Here is a 17647-nt window from a genome sequence, read left to right on the forward strand (position 1 = left end):
TGCCACCCTACAAGACGACAACCGAAGGTATTGATTCCAACTCATCAGGATGCTCCGCTTCTAAGATAGAGAGAAAATGAAGCAAGTTCAAAGGCCATGTGAAGGAAACCGCAACAAACAACCTCGGAGTTGTAAAACCAAAAACCAAAACATGGATCTATGAGAAAACACTTAAACTCTGTGCAATGAAGAAGGAGATATCCAACAAAAAGTCTGCTGCATATGAATCGCTGCGTCAGGAATGCCATAAATCTGCTAGAGCCAAAAGAAAGGCCTACTGGTCAAATTTGGCCGATGAGATGGAAAAAGCCGCCTCACAAAATGATACAAGGAAACTTTACCAGATTCTTGGAGAATATACCGAGAAGAAAACGCAATCTACCACCCCTCTGATTAAAGCGAAAGACGGGCAACTGCTCACAAGTAGGGAAGAACGTATCGAAAGGTGGCGGGCACACTTCCAAGAATTGCTGAGACCAGGAATTACTAGCTGCGAAAACCACTACCCCAAATCCCGTCAGAAAACCATTCTTATGAAAATGTGTCTACGGACCCACCTACTATAGAGGGAGTAGGCCAGGCAATTAAACTCCTAAAAAAACACAAAAGCCCTTGAATAGATGGCATCCCTGCTCAGCTACTGAAAGCTCTGCCTGAGTCGGCCGCAGATGAGCTCTATGAAGCTGTTACGGATGTGTGGGATAATGAATACATTCCCGATGAGTGGAAGACATTGATAATTGTCCCTATCTTCAAAAAAGGAGAACGAATGGAACGTAGAAACTACCGAGGCAAGTCTCTCATCCCGATGGCTGCACAGATGTTCGCAATTATACTTCTAAATAGGTTCCGAGACGCTAGAGAGTCCTGTACGTGACCCAACCAATCAGGATTTAGACCGAGCATGGGATTCGGTGATCGAATCTTTACCACACTACAGGTCCGAGAACATAGCTCCAAACACCAACAAGAGACATTCCAAATCTTCATCGATTTCATCACGGCCTTTGACTCGGTCCATCGGGACGCCATATGGGTCGCAATGAGGGAGGACGGAGTCCCTGAGAAGATCATCATACTAATGAAAGCATATTCCGATAGAACCAAGACCCAAGTTAGATTTGATTGTGAGCTTTCGGATTTGATCCTGATTTAGGAGGGGTATGCGCAAAGATGCGTTCTGTCACCGATCTTATTAAACTTCATCATTGATTGGATTCTCATGGTCCTCGACAAGTATAAAGGTGTGGAAGTAAGCCCGTCCTTCTCTGTCACGGATCTTGATTACGCTGATGATGTGGATATACTTGCTGAGTCTGTTACAGATACCCAGGTCATGATTAATGAGGTAGCAAGTAGAGCGTTTTTGACTGGCCTCCAAATAAGCCTACCGAAGACGAAAACGACGCGGACAGCTGGATGAATGACACCCCAGTGGCCCTAATTGGTAGTCAAATCGAGGACGTTCTGTCGTTTAAAGACCTTGGCGCAACGATAAATGCAACTGGGGAATCATCAGAGGAGATCCGGAATCGCATATCCTCAGAATGGAATGTCTTTCTGCAGCTTAAGAGCTCGCTTTGGAAGCGTAGCGAAATCTCTCCACACACAATGCTCTGAGTCTACGAAGCCATGGTACTCTCTGTTCTTCTCTATGGGTGTGAAACTTGGTTACTGAAAGCAGTAGAAGCGTCAAACTTGGACGTTTTCCATCACAAATGCCTGCGATATATACTAGGAATTCACTTCTCAGACAGAGTATCAAACGAAGAGGTCAGGAGAAGAGGTGTGGATTGCCCACTTTTCTCTGATGTTGTAAAAATGAGACGTCTGAGGTGGATTGACCACACCATGCGGAGATCAGAAGAGCATATTACCAAATAGTGCCTCAAATGCCTTCCACTACCAGTATGGAAGAAGAAAGCAGGAGGACAGAAGAAAACATGGCTTGCGAGCCTATTGGGGGTTTCCGAAATTTTGGACGACACTGGGATGGTCACTGGCTTGAAATTATGGAGCTTGCCACCCTCGAGCGAAATCTCTGGAAACATGTCGTCGTCTCCTGGGTACCACGATGAGCCTGGACGCAGCTCGAACGTGCAACAAGTACAAAGTAAGTAAGTACTCCAATAAGAAGGCCAAGTATGACCTCTTAATCACAGAATCTATCGAGTTACACCTAGGTTATCGGTTTTAACACCCTTTAGTCTCATTTTATGACTTACCTCCATAGCTATCTGATTTCCACGCGTTTCCGTTTGAAGGCAAGGATTCACTTCTTCTACTCACTTCCTCATAAAGACTAGGATTCAATTTACCTGAAAATATATAAATAAATAATACTAAAAAAACACGAAGTACACTCTCAGCTTTAAATATAAGGAGCTGATAATAATTAGAATACCTTTTCCCCCATACATCACTCTAGGCGTCTTTATTTCAAATAATTCAGAAAATAATTATAAAACAATTTATTAAATATAACAATCTAATAGTTTTAAAAGTTTTAAAACTAATAGTTTTTTGAGCACTCTAGGGAATAAGTTTATTTTAGACGAAGCTTTTCATAAATTCAGATAAAAATTCTCAGTATGAAACCTTCACCTCCCCACGTACATCACCAACGATTGTCTCCAATAAAATAATTATTACATAAGATGTCATTCTAACATTATATAGTAAATAGTATGAGATTTTTGTCAGTGTTGCCATGTTGAGCTGCAAAAACAAATCAGCACAACCAATTAATTAAAATTTGCAAATAATAATTAAGCTAAAGATACCGTATTCGCCTTTGTTTCAGGTATTTTAGATCAGTCGTTTTGTTTTTTTCAAGACGCAGCAAAAACAACGATGGTAAATATAGTAAGTAACAACGATAGTAAGTTCTCAAGTTAGTAAATTACATATTTTTGACATTTATCAATGCATTATCACATCTTTTAGTGTTATTTTAACTGGGTTATTTCAAACAGACCGAGAATGTTCATCGGGAATACCACCCCACTTTTTTGTTACCTATGTTGGCTTAACCTTATTAGATTCAAGTTCATGTGAGGACCCCTTCCCCAGATAGATTTTGACAAAAAAAAGTTGCAGACAAGTTCTAAACTATCCCATTAAAAAAAAATACTTCCATATGTTGGCTATGTCTACCTAAGCATAACCGATATAATATGTTGCATATATATATATATATATATATATATATATATATATATATATATATATATATATATATATATATATATATATATATATATATATATATATATATATATATATATATATATATATATATATATATATATATATATATAATTTTAGACCAGATGCTTCTTTCTGATTGCTAAGCTAAATATAATGCTATTTGAAAAATAAGGAAGAGAAATACCATAGGAAGGTCTTTTCACCGGCTCTCTTACAATAGGCCTTCTCAGATTTAATTTGGAAAAGTCCTCTTCAATTTCTACATCTTCAAAATCAGGAACAGAATCTATGTCTTCATCATCCCACTGAAATTAATAAAAAATTTAATCAAAGTAACATACTGAATGTGTGGGGTGCCACTAGCTACCAAGATTGGTAAATGTGGGTACCACACTGTGTCCCATTATAGGCCAAAACGTTCTTAGCCTTTGATTGCCGGCCACACATCGGCAAAAGAAAGCCACTGCTATCACATTCCCCATCTGCTTGAGAAATATATTCGACAAACCTGACATCTTCATTTTTCACAACCTTTCTCCAACCTAAATCGGTTATGACCAATAGCAGTATACAGAAAACAAAGTCGTTTTTAATTACCAGCTTGTAAGACAAAACTTATCTTAACTTTTGATTACAAAATTCAGCTTGAGCAGACTATGAACTAAACTCAAATCTCAGCATGAACAGGCTATGAACTAAACTCAAAATGTTTGTATAATGTGACTAATGCTTTTTAACGTGACTATACAAAGAAACTTGGCAGTGCCATGAAGGTTTTAGTAAAAATAAAAGTTTATTTATCTATCTATCTATCAATATTTAACGGTATATTAGCAAATTTATCGAAAGTGCAAAAAAAAAAAAAAAAAAAAAAAAAAAAAAAAAAAACGCCGTCAGGTAAAAGTTTAAAATGAGACAAACCCGCTGATTACATTATTAGCCTTTAATCCCATTAAATACTACTACTATCAACTAACCGCAGCAACAAGCCCCCTCAGGCAAACAAAGCTAAGCACACTTATTCTCCATTCCTAACTATTCAAAGCCTCCCTCTTTACACCCACCCAAGAAAGTCCCATTTCCCTAAAAAAAATTTCTTACAACATCCTCCCAACCCAACTGACGACGACCTATTTCTCGTTTAGCCATAGATGGTTCGCCAAAAGGACAATCTTTGGCCATCTGTCATTCTTCGTCCACAGAATGTGCCCTAGCCATCTAAACCTTTTTCAATTATAGCCTTCAAAAGCGGGATTGAACCGCATTTTTCGCACAGCCTACTGTTTGAAACACGGACAATGTCGGGTACCCAAAACAATCGATCTGCAATTTTTCTGGAAAACATGCAGCAATTCTTCGGAGCGCACATGCTTCAGAACCATACTTGATCACTGTCGTTACTTTAGCTTCCAATATTCTAATCTTGGTTCACAGAATTATCTTCCTATCCTCTCAAACTTTTTTCAATTGTGAAAAAAGGCACTCGGGGTGTTGGCTATTCTACTTTTGACATCTTTACTGCACTCATCATCTTCACTAATAATACTAACTAGGTAAGTGAAGCTGTCCACTTGACTGATATTTTTGTTACCCAACAACTCCTTTTTTCTTCACTTATGCTTAACCATAGAGACTTCGTCTTCTTAACATTAATTTTGAAACCTATTCTAGTACATTGAACTCGCAAAACCTCTAAAGTTCATTCATTTTGCTCACAGTTTAATCTAGGATACTTAAATCACCAGCATAATCTGAGTCCAGGAAAGTTATGACAAGCGATTCCAGGACTCGAACCCTTGCCCTCACGGATTTCAAAGGATTTCAAATATAGCGTGCTAACCACTCAGCTAGGAAGACTTAACAAAAAAACAAGATTATATATTTTATTTACGCTAGTTTTTTGTTCTGTTGATAAAGGCTTCCGGATGCGAAGCAGAAATATTCAGACTATTATTATTTTACTATTATAAAGTTGTATTTTTTTTTAATTTCACTCGCTTTAACATATTTTCTTTTCAGTCATATTTTAAGCCTTGCAAAAACATAATACAACGGACGCAAAACTTAGAAGTGAAACTTTGCACGATTGGGACGCAAATTTCATACGGACTGAGAGGCTTTCAGACGCCATGGACTTTCATACACCATAAAAATAATGGACGTCCTTCAGATTTTCAGACGCCCATACACCACTAAAAACCTGACTATACCATACATCAATATGGGTTGAAATACATCAATGTATTAAGTCAATATGGACTTAATACATCAATATGGGTTGAAATACATCAATGTATTAAGTCAATATGGACTTAATACATCAATATGGGTTGAAATACATCAATGTATTAAGTCAATGTGGACTTTTAATACATCAATCTGGGTTGAAATACATCAATGTATTAAGTCAATGTGGACTTAATACATCAATATGGGTTGAAAAACATCAATGTATTAAGTCAACGTATACTTAATACATAACTGTGGGTTGAAATATATCAATGTATTAAGTCAATGTGGACTTAATACATCAATATGGGTTGAAATATATCAATGTATTAAGTCAATATAGACTTAACACATCAATATGGGTTGAAATAGATCAATGTATTAAGTCAATATGGACTTAATACATCAAGCTGGGTTGAAAAACATCAATGTATTAAGTCAACGTGGACTTAATACATAAATGTGGCTTGAAATACATCAATGTATTAAGTCAATATGGACTTAATACATAAATATGGCTTGAAATACATCAATGTATTAAGTCAATATGGACTTAATACATCAATCTGGCGTGAAATACATCAATGTATTAAGTCAACATGGACTTAATACATCAAGCGGGGTTGAAATACATCAATGTAGTAAGTCAACATGGACTTAATACATCAATTTGGGTTGAAATACATCAATGTATTAAGTCAATGTGGACTTAATACATCACGCTGTGTTGAAATACATAAATTTATTAAGTCAATATGGACTTAATACATCAATATATTAAGTCAATATGGACTTAATACATCAATATGGGTTGAAATACATCAATGTATTAAGTCAATATGGACTTAATACATCAATATGGGTTGAAATACATCAATGTATTAAGTCAATATGGACTTAATACATCAATGTATTAAGTCAATATGGACTTAATACATCAATATGGCTTGAAATACGTCAATGTATTAAGTTAACATGGACTTAATACATAAATATGGCTTGAAAAACATCAATGTATTAAGTCAACATTGACTTTTAATACATAACTGGGGGTTGAAATACATCAATGTATTAAGTCAATATGGACTTAATACATCAATATGGGTTGAAATACAAAATTTACCGACAACAAAAGCCAATGAACAACAAAATTTACAGTTTAATTTTGATGGGGGGGGGGGGTATATTAGAAAATGATTAAAATTGGAGAAAACAATCAAATAAAACTGTGTAATAGTGAAAAACCCAATTTCATTGCTTAATTCAACCAGACTCACAAAAGGGAGAGAACCTACTTCTTCGTTAATGGCGCCACCAATGTGCAAATGAAAAATGGCTTACCAATACATGTTTGTTTATTTAGCACCAAAAGGAAAAGAAAAGAATCCACAGAAGAAAAGAAAAGATAAAAGAATCCGCGAAAAAGAAGAGACAAGAGAGACAGACAAAAAAAAAAACGTTTCCAGGAACCTTAAGGACGTTTTTAAAATTGTTTAAGCATTTAACAGGACATTGTTTATTTTAAATGGGATGGGGGCTTCTTATAAGAGCTTTAAAATAAATACTTACTGTAGCCACTGGTGTCAGTCCTGAGCTACTTGCAAGAGGTCTCTTTGCTGGACACTCAATATCATAGAAGTCACTACACAAGTCGACCACTGATAGGGCCCATGCCCTGACTGCATGGACTGAACAATACCTAGGGTTGTCTTTGTTTTCATGAAACTAGAAAAAAAAAATAATACAAACTTACTATTACGTATTTTATTTGATTACAACCTTAGAATACATAATAATATATATATACATATATATATATATATATATATATATATATATATATATATATATATATATATATATATATATATATATATATATATATATATATATATATATATATATATATATAGTTATACCACTACTACTTCTAACAAGTCCCTGCAGCCCCAAGCCGCCTGAGGCCAACACAGCTACACAAGTTCCTCCTCCATTACAACCTTTTCAAAGCCTCCCTCTTCATAACCTCCCACAAAGATGCTATTTCCCTTAAATCTTTCCTTCCAACATCCAAGAGCGAGATTGAACCAAATTTTGTGTACACCTTAATTTTTGAGATAGTCAGTCAATCGAGCACCTAAAACAATCTGTATACAACTCCTCTAGAAAACATCTAGCAAATACTACTCCGTTTTTAAGAGCGCCCACGCTTCAGAAGCATACTTGAACACTGTCAGCACTGTAGCTTCCAATGTCCTAATCTTGGCCCGCAGACTTCTTTCCTATTCTTCCAAACTTTTTTCAGCTGGGCCTTGGCTATTCTACTTTTAATATCTTCACTGTACCCACCGTCTTTACTAATAATACTATCCAGGTAGGTGAGGCTGTCCACTTGATCGACGTCATGTTATCCAACATCACCTCTTCACCTTCACTTATACCTAGTCTTAACGACTTGGTCTTCTTAACATTAATTATTTGAAAAAAACTACGTTTTCTAAAGAGTTAAAGAGGCTGAGTTACAAGGTCGAACCTTAAAACGTACAGGGATTAGGAGGCACAGTTGGGGGGCTGCCGCCCCCAAACCCCCGCTTTCGCAGCCTTTAAATATAAAAAAAAAATTTCTTTAAACTGAAAGTAAGGAGCGACATTAAAACTTAAAAAGAACAGAAATTATTCCGTATATGAAAGAGGCTGTGCCCTCCTCAACGCCTCGCTCTTTACGCTAAAGTTTTTATTGTTTAAAAAAAGAGTTGTGAGAAAGTCAAACTTTAGCGTAAAGAGCGAGGCGTTGAGGAGGGCACAGCCTCTTTCATATACGGAATAATTTCTGTTCTTTTTAAGTTTTAATGTCGCTCCTTACTTTCAGTTTAAAGAAATTTTTTTTATATTTAAAGGCTGCGAAAGCGGGGATTTGGGGGCGGCAGCCCCAACTGTGCCTCCTAATCCCTGTACGTTTTAAGGTTCGACCTTGTAACTCAGCCTCTTTAACTCTTTAGAAAACGTAGTTTTTTTCAAATAATTTCTGCACGTTTTTGTACAGTTTATTACTTATTATTGCTTGACTAACTGTTAGCTGATCGTGTCAGGAGTTAAAGTTGGGGGGCTGCCGCCCCCCAAACCCCCCGCTCTTGAACATTCTTATGTTAAGGCTTTTAATTCCTGAATACTCAAATCACGTCGTACAGGGTGCCTCCTAATCCCTGTACGTTTTAAGGTTCGAACTTGTGACTCAGCCTCTTTAACAGCCCCCCAACTGTGCCTCCTAATCCCTGTACGTTTTAAGGGTCGACCTTGTAACTCAGCCTCTTTAACTCTTTAGAAAACGTAATTTTTTTCAAATAATTTAAAAAAGAAACTGAGTTTCTTTTCAAAGTATATAAAAAAGTTGCTCTGATGGTGAATCGAACCTGAGTTTTCCGTTTGAAAGTCTGAAGTCTCAGCCGCTGGACTATACAAACACAATAGTAATTGTTGTTTAGCAAATATAAGGTATTTTCGACGCAAACAAATTCCCAAAAATCTTGATATGTGGTTTTTGGAAAACAGGGAAGGAGTGATCAGATTGAGCTGAAATTTCGACGATAAGCTCCCAGGCCCCAGGAAAGCTTATCCTCTAAATTTCAGCCCGATCAGACAACGTTAAAGGGGGGTTGTGGAGGGAAAAATTAACATGGGCTAATATAGGAAAACGAGGTTTTTCGTAAATGTAAATTCGGGGGATAATTTTTTCGGTCTTAAAATATCAAAAGGCCCTAACAGGTCGAATTCTGCTTCGAATGAGTCCTCATTCAACCGGATCCGGTGCCAACTTGGGCCTGTTGGCGTGGATAAAAAAAAAAAAAAGAGATGATGAGGAATTTTAAGTGGCTATATTTGGTTTTTTTAAAACAGGGAAGGAGTGATCGTATTGAGCTGATATTTCGAGGTTAAGCTCCCGGGCCCTAGGAAAGCCTAACCTCTAAATTTCAGCCCAATCGGACAACGTTAACGGGGGGCTGTGGTGGGAGGGTCCAAACTTCCGGCCCAGTTTACCCCATGAAGATAAAGTCGGAGGAGGATGAAATTTTGCAAGTTTCTTAGTTTGAGCTTGGGCTACAAAATGCAATTACCGCCGTCTCTCTGCGACCTCTAGGACCTGAAATCGCTTAACATTGTGGTGGGTCGCCTCTTTATAGAGGCACAAGTGTGCCTCCTTGACTTTTAAACCCATTCTTGCACCCTGAACTCGCAAAACCTTTAAAAATCTATTCATTTGGCTGGTATTTTCCTCTAGGATGCTTATATCATCAGCATAATCTATGTCTAGAAGAGTTTTGCTTCCCCATCCGATTTTCCTTTGAGAACGCTTTATTATATATGCACACACACACACACATATATATACATATATATACATATATATATATATATATATATATATATATATATATATATATATATATATATATATATATATATATATATATATATATATATATATATATATATATATATATATATATATATATATATATATATATATATATATATATATATATTGCATTCAAATGGAGGATCAGCAGGGCAATATATTTTTAATCACACTTCAATCTCCCTTTGAGAACTGTTTTTAATTCCCAAAAGTCCTCCTTTAGCTATAAGGTAGGTGTCAACAGTTTTATTGAAATTGTTCAACGTTTTTTATTTTTGCAATTACAATTGCCAAGAATAGCAGTATATCAGCTTTGGCTTGATCATGAATCCCATATCCCTGTTTCTAAGCCCAGGGACATGGTCACGGACAGGGAGTCGGAGTCTCAACAAAAGTAATATACTTCAAACAAAAAGACCATTTGGTTCCCTAATCAATTGGTTTTAATCAAATGCGCAAATAAACATGAACGTGTATAAAAATGGAAAATTAAAACCTGAGACATCTGTTTATTCACAGAAAATTCCCTCTGCACTCAAAATTCAAGTCAAATTACAGTGAATTTAAAAAGAGAGATTGAGGAGAAAAGCGAAAGGGAGAGGGAAAAAGATAGGGGAGAGAGAGAGAGGAGGAACAGGGAGAGGAGAGATAGAAATGGAGAGATATAGGGATGGATCTTGAAAGAAAGAGAAATAGAGAAGGAAAGAAATAGATAGTCAGGAAGAGAGAACGACACAAAGAAAGGGTGATAAAGTAAGAGAGAGGGGGCAAAACGAGAGAAAGGGCGAGAGATGTATCACCCCTTGAAGTAAAATACCTTTTTGCAGTTAAATATTCTATTCTATTCGGTATTGTTTCCTAATTTCTAGAAAAACGTTTGTTTTTAATTTCTCTACACTGTTGCCAAGTAGTCCAGGCTGGATTTCATCATTTAAATGAAACACGAAAGGTTTTGCCACGGTTTTTATACCTTTTGTTACCGCTTTGTGGTAACATCTCAGGCATTACAGTAATTATTCCCATATTCGCTTCAATGTCAATGCAATGTCTTACACCGTGGAAAAACAGTTTTATCATTAGGAAATAATTAGTTTGCTAATATCTCTAATTAGAATTCAATAATTTTCAATAAAGGAAAGGGAGGTTTACGTCCAATAGGAAAAGAAAAAAGATAGAACAACCTCTTGATAAAACTGTTTACTTACCTTACATGCAAGCCCCAATTCAAACTCGTACTGGTCTGCCTTAAGTGAAATAGGACTTATTGGAACATCATGGACATAATCGGCACCTCCTTTTATTAGTTGATAAACAAGGGCGTCAATATCATAGACTTTGTAATGGGGTTGTTTATACTCTCCTACAAAAAGGGTTTCTTCAAAATAAAAGAGCTTAAATGGTTTTCCTAAGATTTCTGGGAAATTAAGTGTCGGCTTTCAATTTTCTGTCATTATTCCGATCTCTTGTCCAAGGTCTACAAGTTAAGGTAAGACAGTTCAATCAATTCTGAATAGTTTGGCCAGACAAACTAAAAAGTTTATTATGGGCGATATCCTGATACTTCAAAGTATCGTATGACCTTAAAAATACCGTTTAGATTTTAGAATCCAAAAAGACAAGCACTCAATTAATCGTTATTTCAAAAATGTCAATTTAAACGTGCCAAAAACGAAAGGGAACATTTTAATCTACCAAGGCCGTATCCAGGGGGAAATCCGGGTTTGATCCCTCCCCCCCCCCCGAAATTTTGCCCGAGTCGTAAAAACGTAACAAAATTGCATATAAACAAATCTCGAATGCATTTTTAAGTCTTTTGTATCCCCCCCCCCACCCCCCAAAAAAAAAAATCCTGGACACATCCCTAACATTTACATAAATAAGATTTTGATGTTTTTCACAAAACAAATTTTTCTGTCAAGGGCTTAGATAAGAAGCAATAAGAATATTATTTCGAAAATCTATGAATTTTGCTTCTTTGGAGAATTAGATAAGAAAAAGCAAGCAAAATTAAAGAATATTGCTGGATAATACAATTAAAGTCACATTATCTGTGGCTGATAAGCCAGCCACCCATATTATCTAATGGAAGCCATATATGTCTGGATAATATAGTGGAAATAACCGTCCTGTGGTGGCACATGGGTCCATTGCCTGGAGATCGGTGGCTCGGGGTTAGATCACAGCTGCCACAGGACTAATTCCTAAGATCACATAGCTGTGTATGACAAAATTAAAAAATTGAGAGAGGCCTATTTTAAAATTTGTGATTTTTTTTTATATATATTGTTCTTAGGACTTTTATCTCTATGTTTAACTTTTTTGTTTTTTTTATACTGTCCTTAGGACTTTTATCTCTTTCTTTACTTTTGTGCACTGAGGACGGTCGATTCGACGAAATATATGCATATTTATTCTTCCTTTTTCACTGGCTGGAAATATCCTCGTTTTTTCTTCTTCACAACTTTCTTCCTTTTTTGTTTTAATCTACAGGTAAATACAGTGCACCTAGTTAGGTCAGGTTGTCTCTTAACTGGAGATGGTTCGGTATCTCTGGAGGTATACTGAAGGTATCACATCTGCGGTCTCCCTTACTTCTTAAAAAAAAAAGGATCTAGAAAACTCAAGGACATATCCCTGGTTTTGAGGGGGGATAGCCAACCCTTAAACATTTGAGGGACTGGAAACCTATAAATTTCATGAGATGGTTCTTTATAACCCATAATCTATATTTTAGTTTGGGCAAGAGCCCCCAAAAATAAATTTTGACGAGGCCCGATGACCATGAAAATTCATTTGGGAGGAACAATATCTCCCAAAGTAATTTGGGAAGAAGGAAACTTATGGTAAGTAAAGGGATTTTGAAGTGAATTTCATACGGAATTTTCGGAAGCCCGGAAAAAAAAACAGCTGGACAGATTTTTTAATACCCGTAATTTGTGGTAGAACACCCGGAAATTAAACGTGTTTTACAATTATTTGAAAAAAACTACGTTTTCTAAAGAGTTAAGAGGCTGAGTTACAAGGTCGAACCTTAAAACGTACAGGGATTAGGAGGCACAGTTGGGGGGCTACCGCCCCAAACTCCCGCTTTCGCAGCCTTTAAATATAAAAAAATTTCTTTAAACTGAAAGTAAGGAGCGACATTAAAACTTAAAACGAACAGAAATTATTCCGTATATGAAAGAGGCTGTGCCCTCCTCAACGCCTCGCTCTTTACGCTAAAGTTTGACTTTCTCACAACTCTTTTTTTAAACAATAAAAACTTTAGCGTAAAGAGCGAGGCGTTGAGGAGGGCACAGCCTCTTTCATATACGGAATAATTTCTGTTCGTTTTAAGTTTTAATGTCGCTCCTCACTTTCAGTTTAAAGAAATTTTTTATATTTAAAGGCTGCGAAAGCGGGGATTTGGGGGCGGTAGCCCCCAACTGTGCCTCCTAATCCCTGTACGTTTTAAGGTTCGACCTTGTAACTCAGCCTCTTTAACTCTTTAGAAAACGTAGTTTTTTTCAAATAATTTCTGCACGTTTTTGTACAGTTTATTACTTATTATTGCTTGACTAACTGTTAGCTGATCGTGTCAGGAGTTAAAGTTGGGGGGCTGCCGCCCCCAAACTCCCCGCTCTTAAATATTCTTGTGTTAAGGCTTTTAATTCCTGAATACTCAAATCACGTCGTACAGGGTGCCTCCTAATCCCTGTACGTTTTAAGGTTCGAACTTGTGACTCAGCCTCTTTAACAGCCCCCCAACTGTGCCTCCTAATCCCTGTACGTTTTAAGGGTCGACCTTGTAACTCAGCCTCTTTAACTCTTTAGAAAACGTAATTTTTTTTAAATAATTTAAAAAAAAACTGAGTCTCATTTCGAAGTTTAAATTCAGTATATAAAAATTCGCTCTGATGGTGAATCGAACCCGAGTTTTCCGCCTGAAAGTCTGAAGTATAAACCGCTGGACAATACAGATACAATGGTAATTGTTTTTTAGTATATGGAAGCTATTTTCGACGCAAGCAAATTCCCAAAAAACAGGATATTTGTTTTTTGGAAAACAGAAAAGGAGTTATTAGATTGAGTTGAAATTTCGAGGATAAGCTTCCAGATCCCAGGACAGCTCATCTTCTAAATTTCAGTCTAATCAAACGACGTTAAAGGGGGGTTGTGGTGGGAAAAATGAACATGGGCTAATATAGGAAAACGAGGTTTTTCGTAAATGTAACTTCGGGGGATAATTTTTTCGGTCTAAAAATATCAAAAGGCTCTAACAGGTCAAATTCTGCTTCGAATGAGTCCTCATTCAACCGGATCCGTTGCCAACTGTGGCCTGTAGGCGTGGCTAAGAAAAAAAAAAGAGATGATGAATTTTAAGTGGCGATATTTGGTTTTTTGAAAACAGGGAAGGAGTGATCGGATTGAGCTGAAAATTTGAGGATAAGCTCCTTGGCCCTAGAAAAGCTTAACGTCTAAATTTCAGCCCAATCGGACAACGTTAAAGGGGGTCTGTGGTTGGAGGATCTAAACTTCCGACCCAGTTTACCCCATGAAGATAAAGTCGGAGGAGGATGAAATTTTGCAAGTTTCTTAGTTTGAGCTTGGGCTACAAAATGCGATTACCGCCGTCTCTCTGCGACCTCTAGGACCTGAAATCGCTTAACATTGTGGTGGGTCGCCTCTTTATAGAGGCACAAGTGTGCCTCCTTGACTAAGAAAAAAAGACTTGATGCCCATATTTCCTATGTTTTCAATAATTTAACGCACTTTTCACATAATTATTGCTGGATTCGAAAATTTATCATCCGTTAGAGGTCTTGTGAGTGTAATGGGAATGATTGAGCATTTCGATTTCTAAAGCACTTTTACACACACACACACTCACACAATTTTGAGTTCGAAACGAAAATTCGTATCGGAATAACGATATAAAGTCATGGGAATGATGATAAACGTTATATGCAGCATTTGGATATACGTTTATGACACAACTAAAACACAAATTTATAAACAATGTAAAACTTACTTTAAAGGTCCTTTTCTTTAAATAACCACATAAAGACTTACACACTCTGAAAAGTGACTTACCGCCATGTTCAAATATATATTTGATCATTTCCCTTGCCGCTAATATGTTTTCTGGGATGGTATATACAGGTTCAATATCACCCTCTTCATTCTAAAACGAAAAATGAGTTATTAATTGACCCAATACGAAATCAGCACATCTTGGGAAACTACTCCTTCCATTACCTCACCACCATCTATAAATTTAGTAACATATAATTAATACAATATAGCAATATTATTACATACATTTATCTTAGTTACGACGTTGGGAAAATTCATTTTCACTTCCCAGCACCCTTAATATATCTTTCTGAAGGCCTTCATAATGAGAGATTAAGAGATCAGAGCACCGGAAAAAAACGTCAAATTTAAGTTTGGCAGTTGGACCAGGGTAACTTAATATCAATTGCGGCATTAATATTATTAAAGGAATTGGAACTTGCAGGTTGACAAAACAGGTAAATTGAACTTAGAAAGTAATCTTAGCAAAATATTCAGCTAAAAGCATTATTATTTCGAACCGGATTTTTAGTAAATTAAGTTTGTTTTTCCTTTACATAGCTTAGGAGCACCAATTTACGAATTGACAAGGTAAAAAAAAAAAAATGGATCGGTAGTACAACCAAATCTAGAAAAATTACACAAAAAAGTGTTTTTCTTGTGTGAATCAGGGTATGGGGGGATTGTAATTATACAGGGTAAATTTTAAACGAGGTAGAGGGATGCTTAAAGGCAGGAAGAACCCACCAGACACCGTTTTTATGTCTAAAATTGCTTCATCGAGTGAAGCTCGTTCCCCTGGCATCAAAATTTAAGAGGAGCAGTAATGAAGTCATATACTAATTCAAAATTAAAACGAGGCCTGATTAACAATTAATAAGTCAAGCTTTTCTTATTGACAAACTAGGCAAGAAGAGAGTAATATATTATTACCGAAATTCATATTTTGTATGTAAGATAAGCTATTCCATAATATATCCTGGAACTCTTTATTTTTGTATTAGTCTTTCTAATAGAAGTCTTTCTTTATAAGACTTCTGTTAAAGGTCGATTCTAATAGAAGTCTTTCTTCTACAAAAGTAATAATTTTTATTTTGAGTTTGTTTCTATTCTTGTCGTTTGTAAAACCCCGGTGGTATTTAATATAAGCCACTCAGAATTAGAATAAGATCTTCGAGTCTCTGCACTTGCCAGGTATGCCAGCTGGAAGGGGAAAATTGACCCCTAGTCTGATAAATATCGTATTATTTATATCTTTGTACTAAATCTAGAAAATTACAAATAATGTTTTTTTCTTGTGTGAATCAGGGCATACGGGGTATATATTTGCAGGTTGGGGGAGGGGGGGGTGCACCGGAAACCATTTTTATATCTAAAATATACTTTTCCCAGTGAAAGTCGGTTCCCTTGTACTAACAACATTCTTGGAATAAAATTTCACAAGTTATAGTATAATGGGTAAGTCTTAGGTATAATTTATTAAGAAAAAACAGTATAATTTAAAATTTTAAACACAAACATTATAGGCTAAAAACTATTTGTCAAAATTTATAATGACAAAAATATTTTAAGAAATAATACAAAAGACTGTATATAAATTGACAATATTAATAATTTACAATCAATATTATTCCTTTTATATAAAACTAATTCGTGGAATCTTTATTACTAATAGCAATAACTTTTTTGCCTATATTTAACTAATTAATTATTCTAACTACTTAACTAAACTTAAATAATCAAAATCTTAAATGGTTATTTCGACTAATTTGCATGATGGCTCTGAACTGGAGCAAGGTCAAGTCTAGACAATTCAATCCCGGTAAAAATTTACTCTCGGAATATTACCCGGAATAAAAAAATTAAACTAATTCGTGAAATTTGTTTTACTAATAGCAATAAATGTTCGCCTATATTTAACTAATTAATTATTCTAACTACTTAACTAAACTTAAATAATCAAAATAAATAATTTAAATTTATCTTAAATGGTTATTTAAACTAATTTGCATGATGGCTCTGCACTGGAGCAAGTCAAGTCTAGACAACTCAATCCCGGTAAAAATTTACACCGGACAATTACCCTTAAGTCTTCATACGTAAAATTGACTCGGGAAAGAGAAAGTAAGATAAATTCTGGCATATTCCCCCAGTATAGCAGATTCCCCTATAAATCTAGGAATTCTGGCAGATTCCCCAAGTATAAAATTTCTCCTGAAAAATTACTCCCCGGAAACCTCCCTCTCCCTGGAAAATATCCACAGCAGAAAGTTCCCCACTTTCTAAAAGTGGTGAATATACAAAGTTAAAATATACTCAAAGGATCTAAAACTCAACTTGAATTAAGACGTATCCTTACAAATCAACCAAATACTAAAAGGAGAAAAAAGCTAGTAAATATGCATATTTTATACTTTCTGTGTGAAAGTCGTCTTTGTTCACACTTTTTCTGTTCAAAAGTCAGGGAACTAATGATGACACTGAGGAAAAGGGTTTCTGAAAGCAGTTAGTTCACAAGACAGCCCTGACCTGGAATAGGGGCAACTGACACGGTAACAAAATGCATTTGAATGAAGACGTGTCATTATAAAACTACCCGAATATCGAAGAAAAACAGCCGAAAATAAAAAGCGAAACAGCAAGAAAGGTACATTTTATATTCTACACGTTAAAGTCGTCTTTAAAAACATAAATTTATTTTAAACTTACTCAAAAGTGATGATGGTGATGGAAAAGAGG

General features: G+C 35.8%; 1 protein-coding gene across 2 annotated transcripts in view; it reads right to left on the bottom strand.

Moving 5' to 3' along the window:
• Window positions 1–17647, bottom strand: part of mael (germ-plasm component protein maelstrom) — an 82499-nt gene that overhangs the window by 11334 nt on the left and 53518 nt on the right. For both annotated transcript variants that reach the window (XM_089108457.1, XM_089108458.1), the window contains exons 6-10: window positions 14927–15017; window positions 11059–11213; window positions 7009–7164; window positions 3395–3515; window positions 2226–2318 (exon numbers count right to left, since the gene is read on the bottom strand). In XM_089108457.1, the coding sequence (XP_088964583.1) occupies window positions 2226–2318; window positions 3395–3515; window positions 7009–7164; window positions 11059–11213; window positions 14927–15017 (616 nt within the window). The remainder of the gene's footprint in view (window positions 1–2225; window positions 2319–3394; window positions 3516–7008; window positions 7165–11058; window positions 11214–14926; window positions 15018–17647) is intronic.

The sequence above is a fragment of the Artemia sp. Qi Xiang Cuo genome, chromosome 3 (assembly GCF_049724085.1).
Source record: "Artemia sp. Qi Xiang Cuo chromosome 3, ASM4972408v1, whole genome shotgun sequence".
In the NCBI taxonomy this organism is placed as follows: domain Eukaryota; kingdom Metazoa; phylum Arthropoda; class Branchiopoda; order Anostraca; family Artemiidae; genus Artemia; species Artemia sp. Qi Xiang Cuo.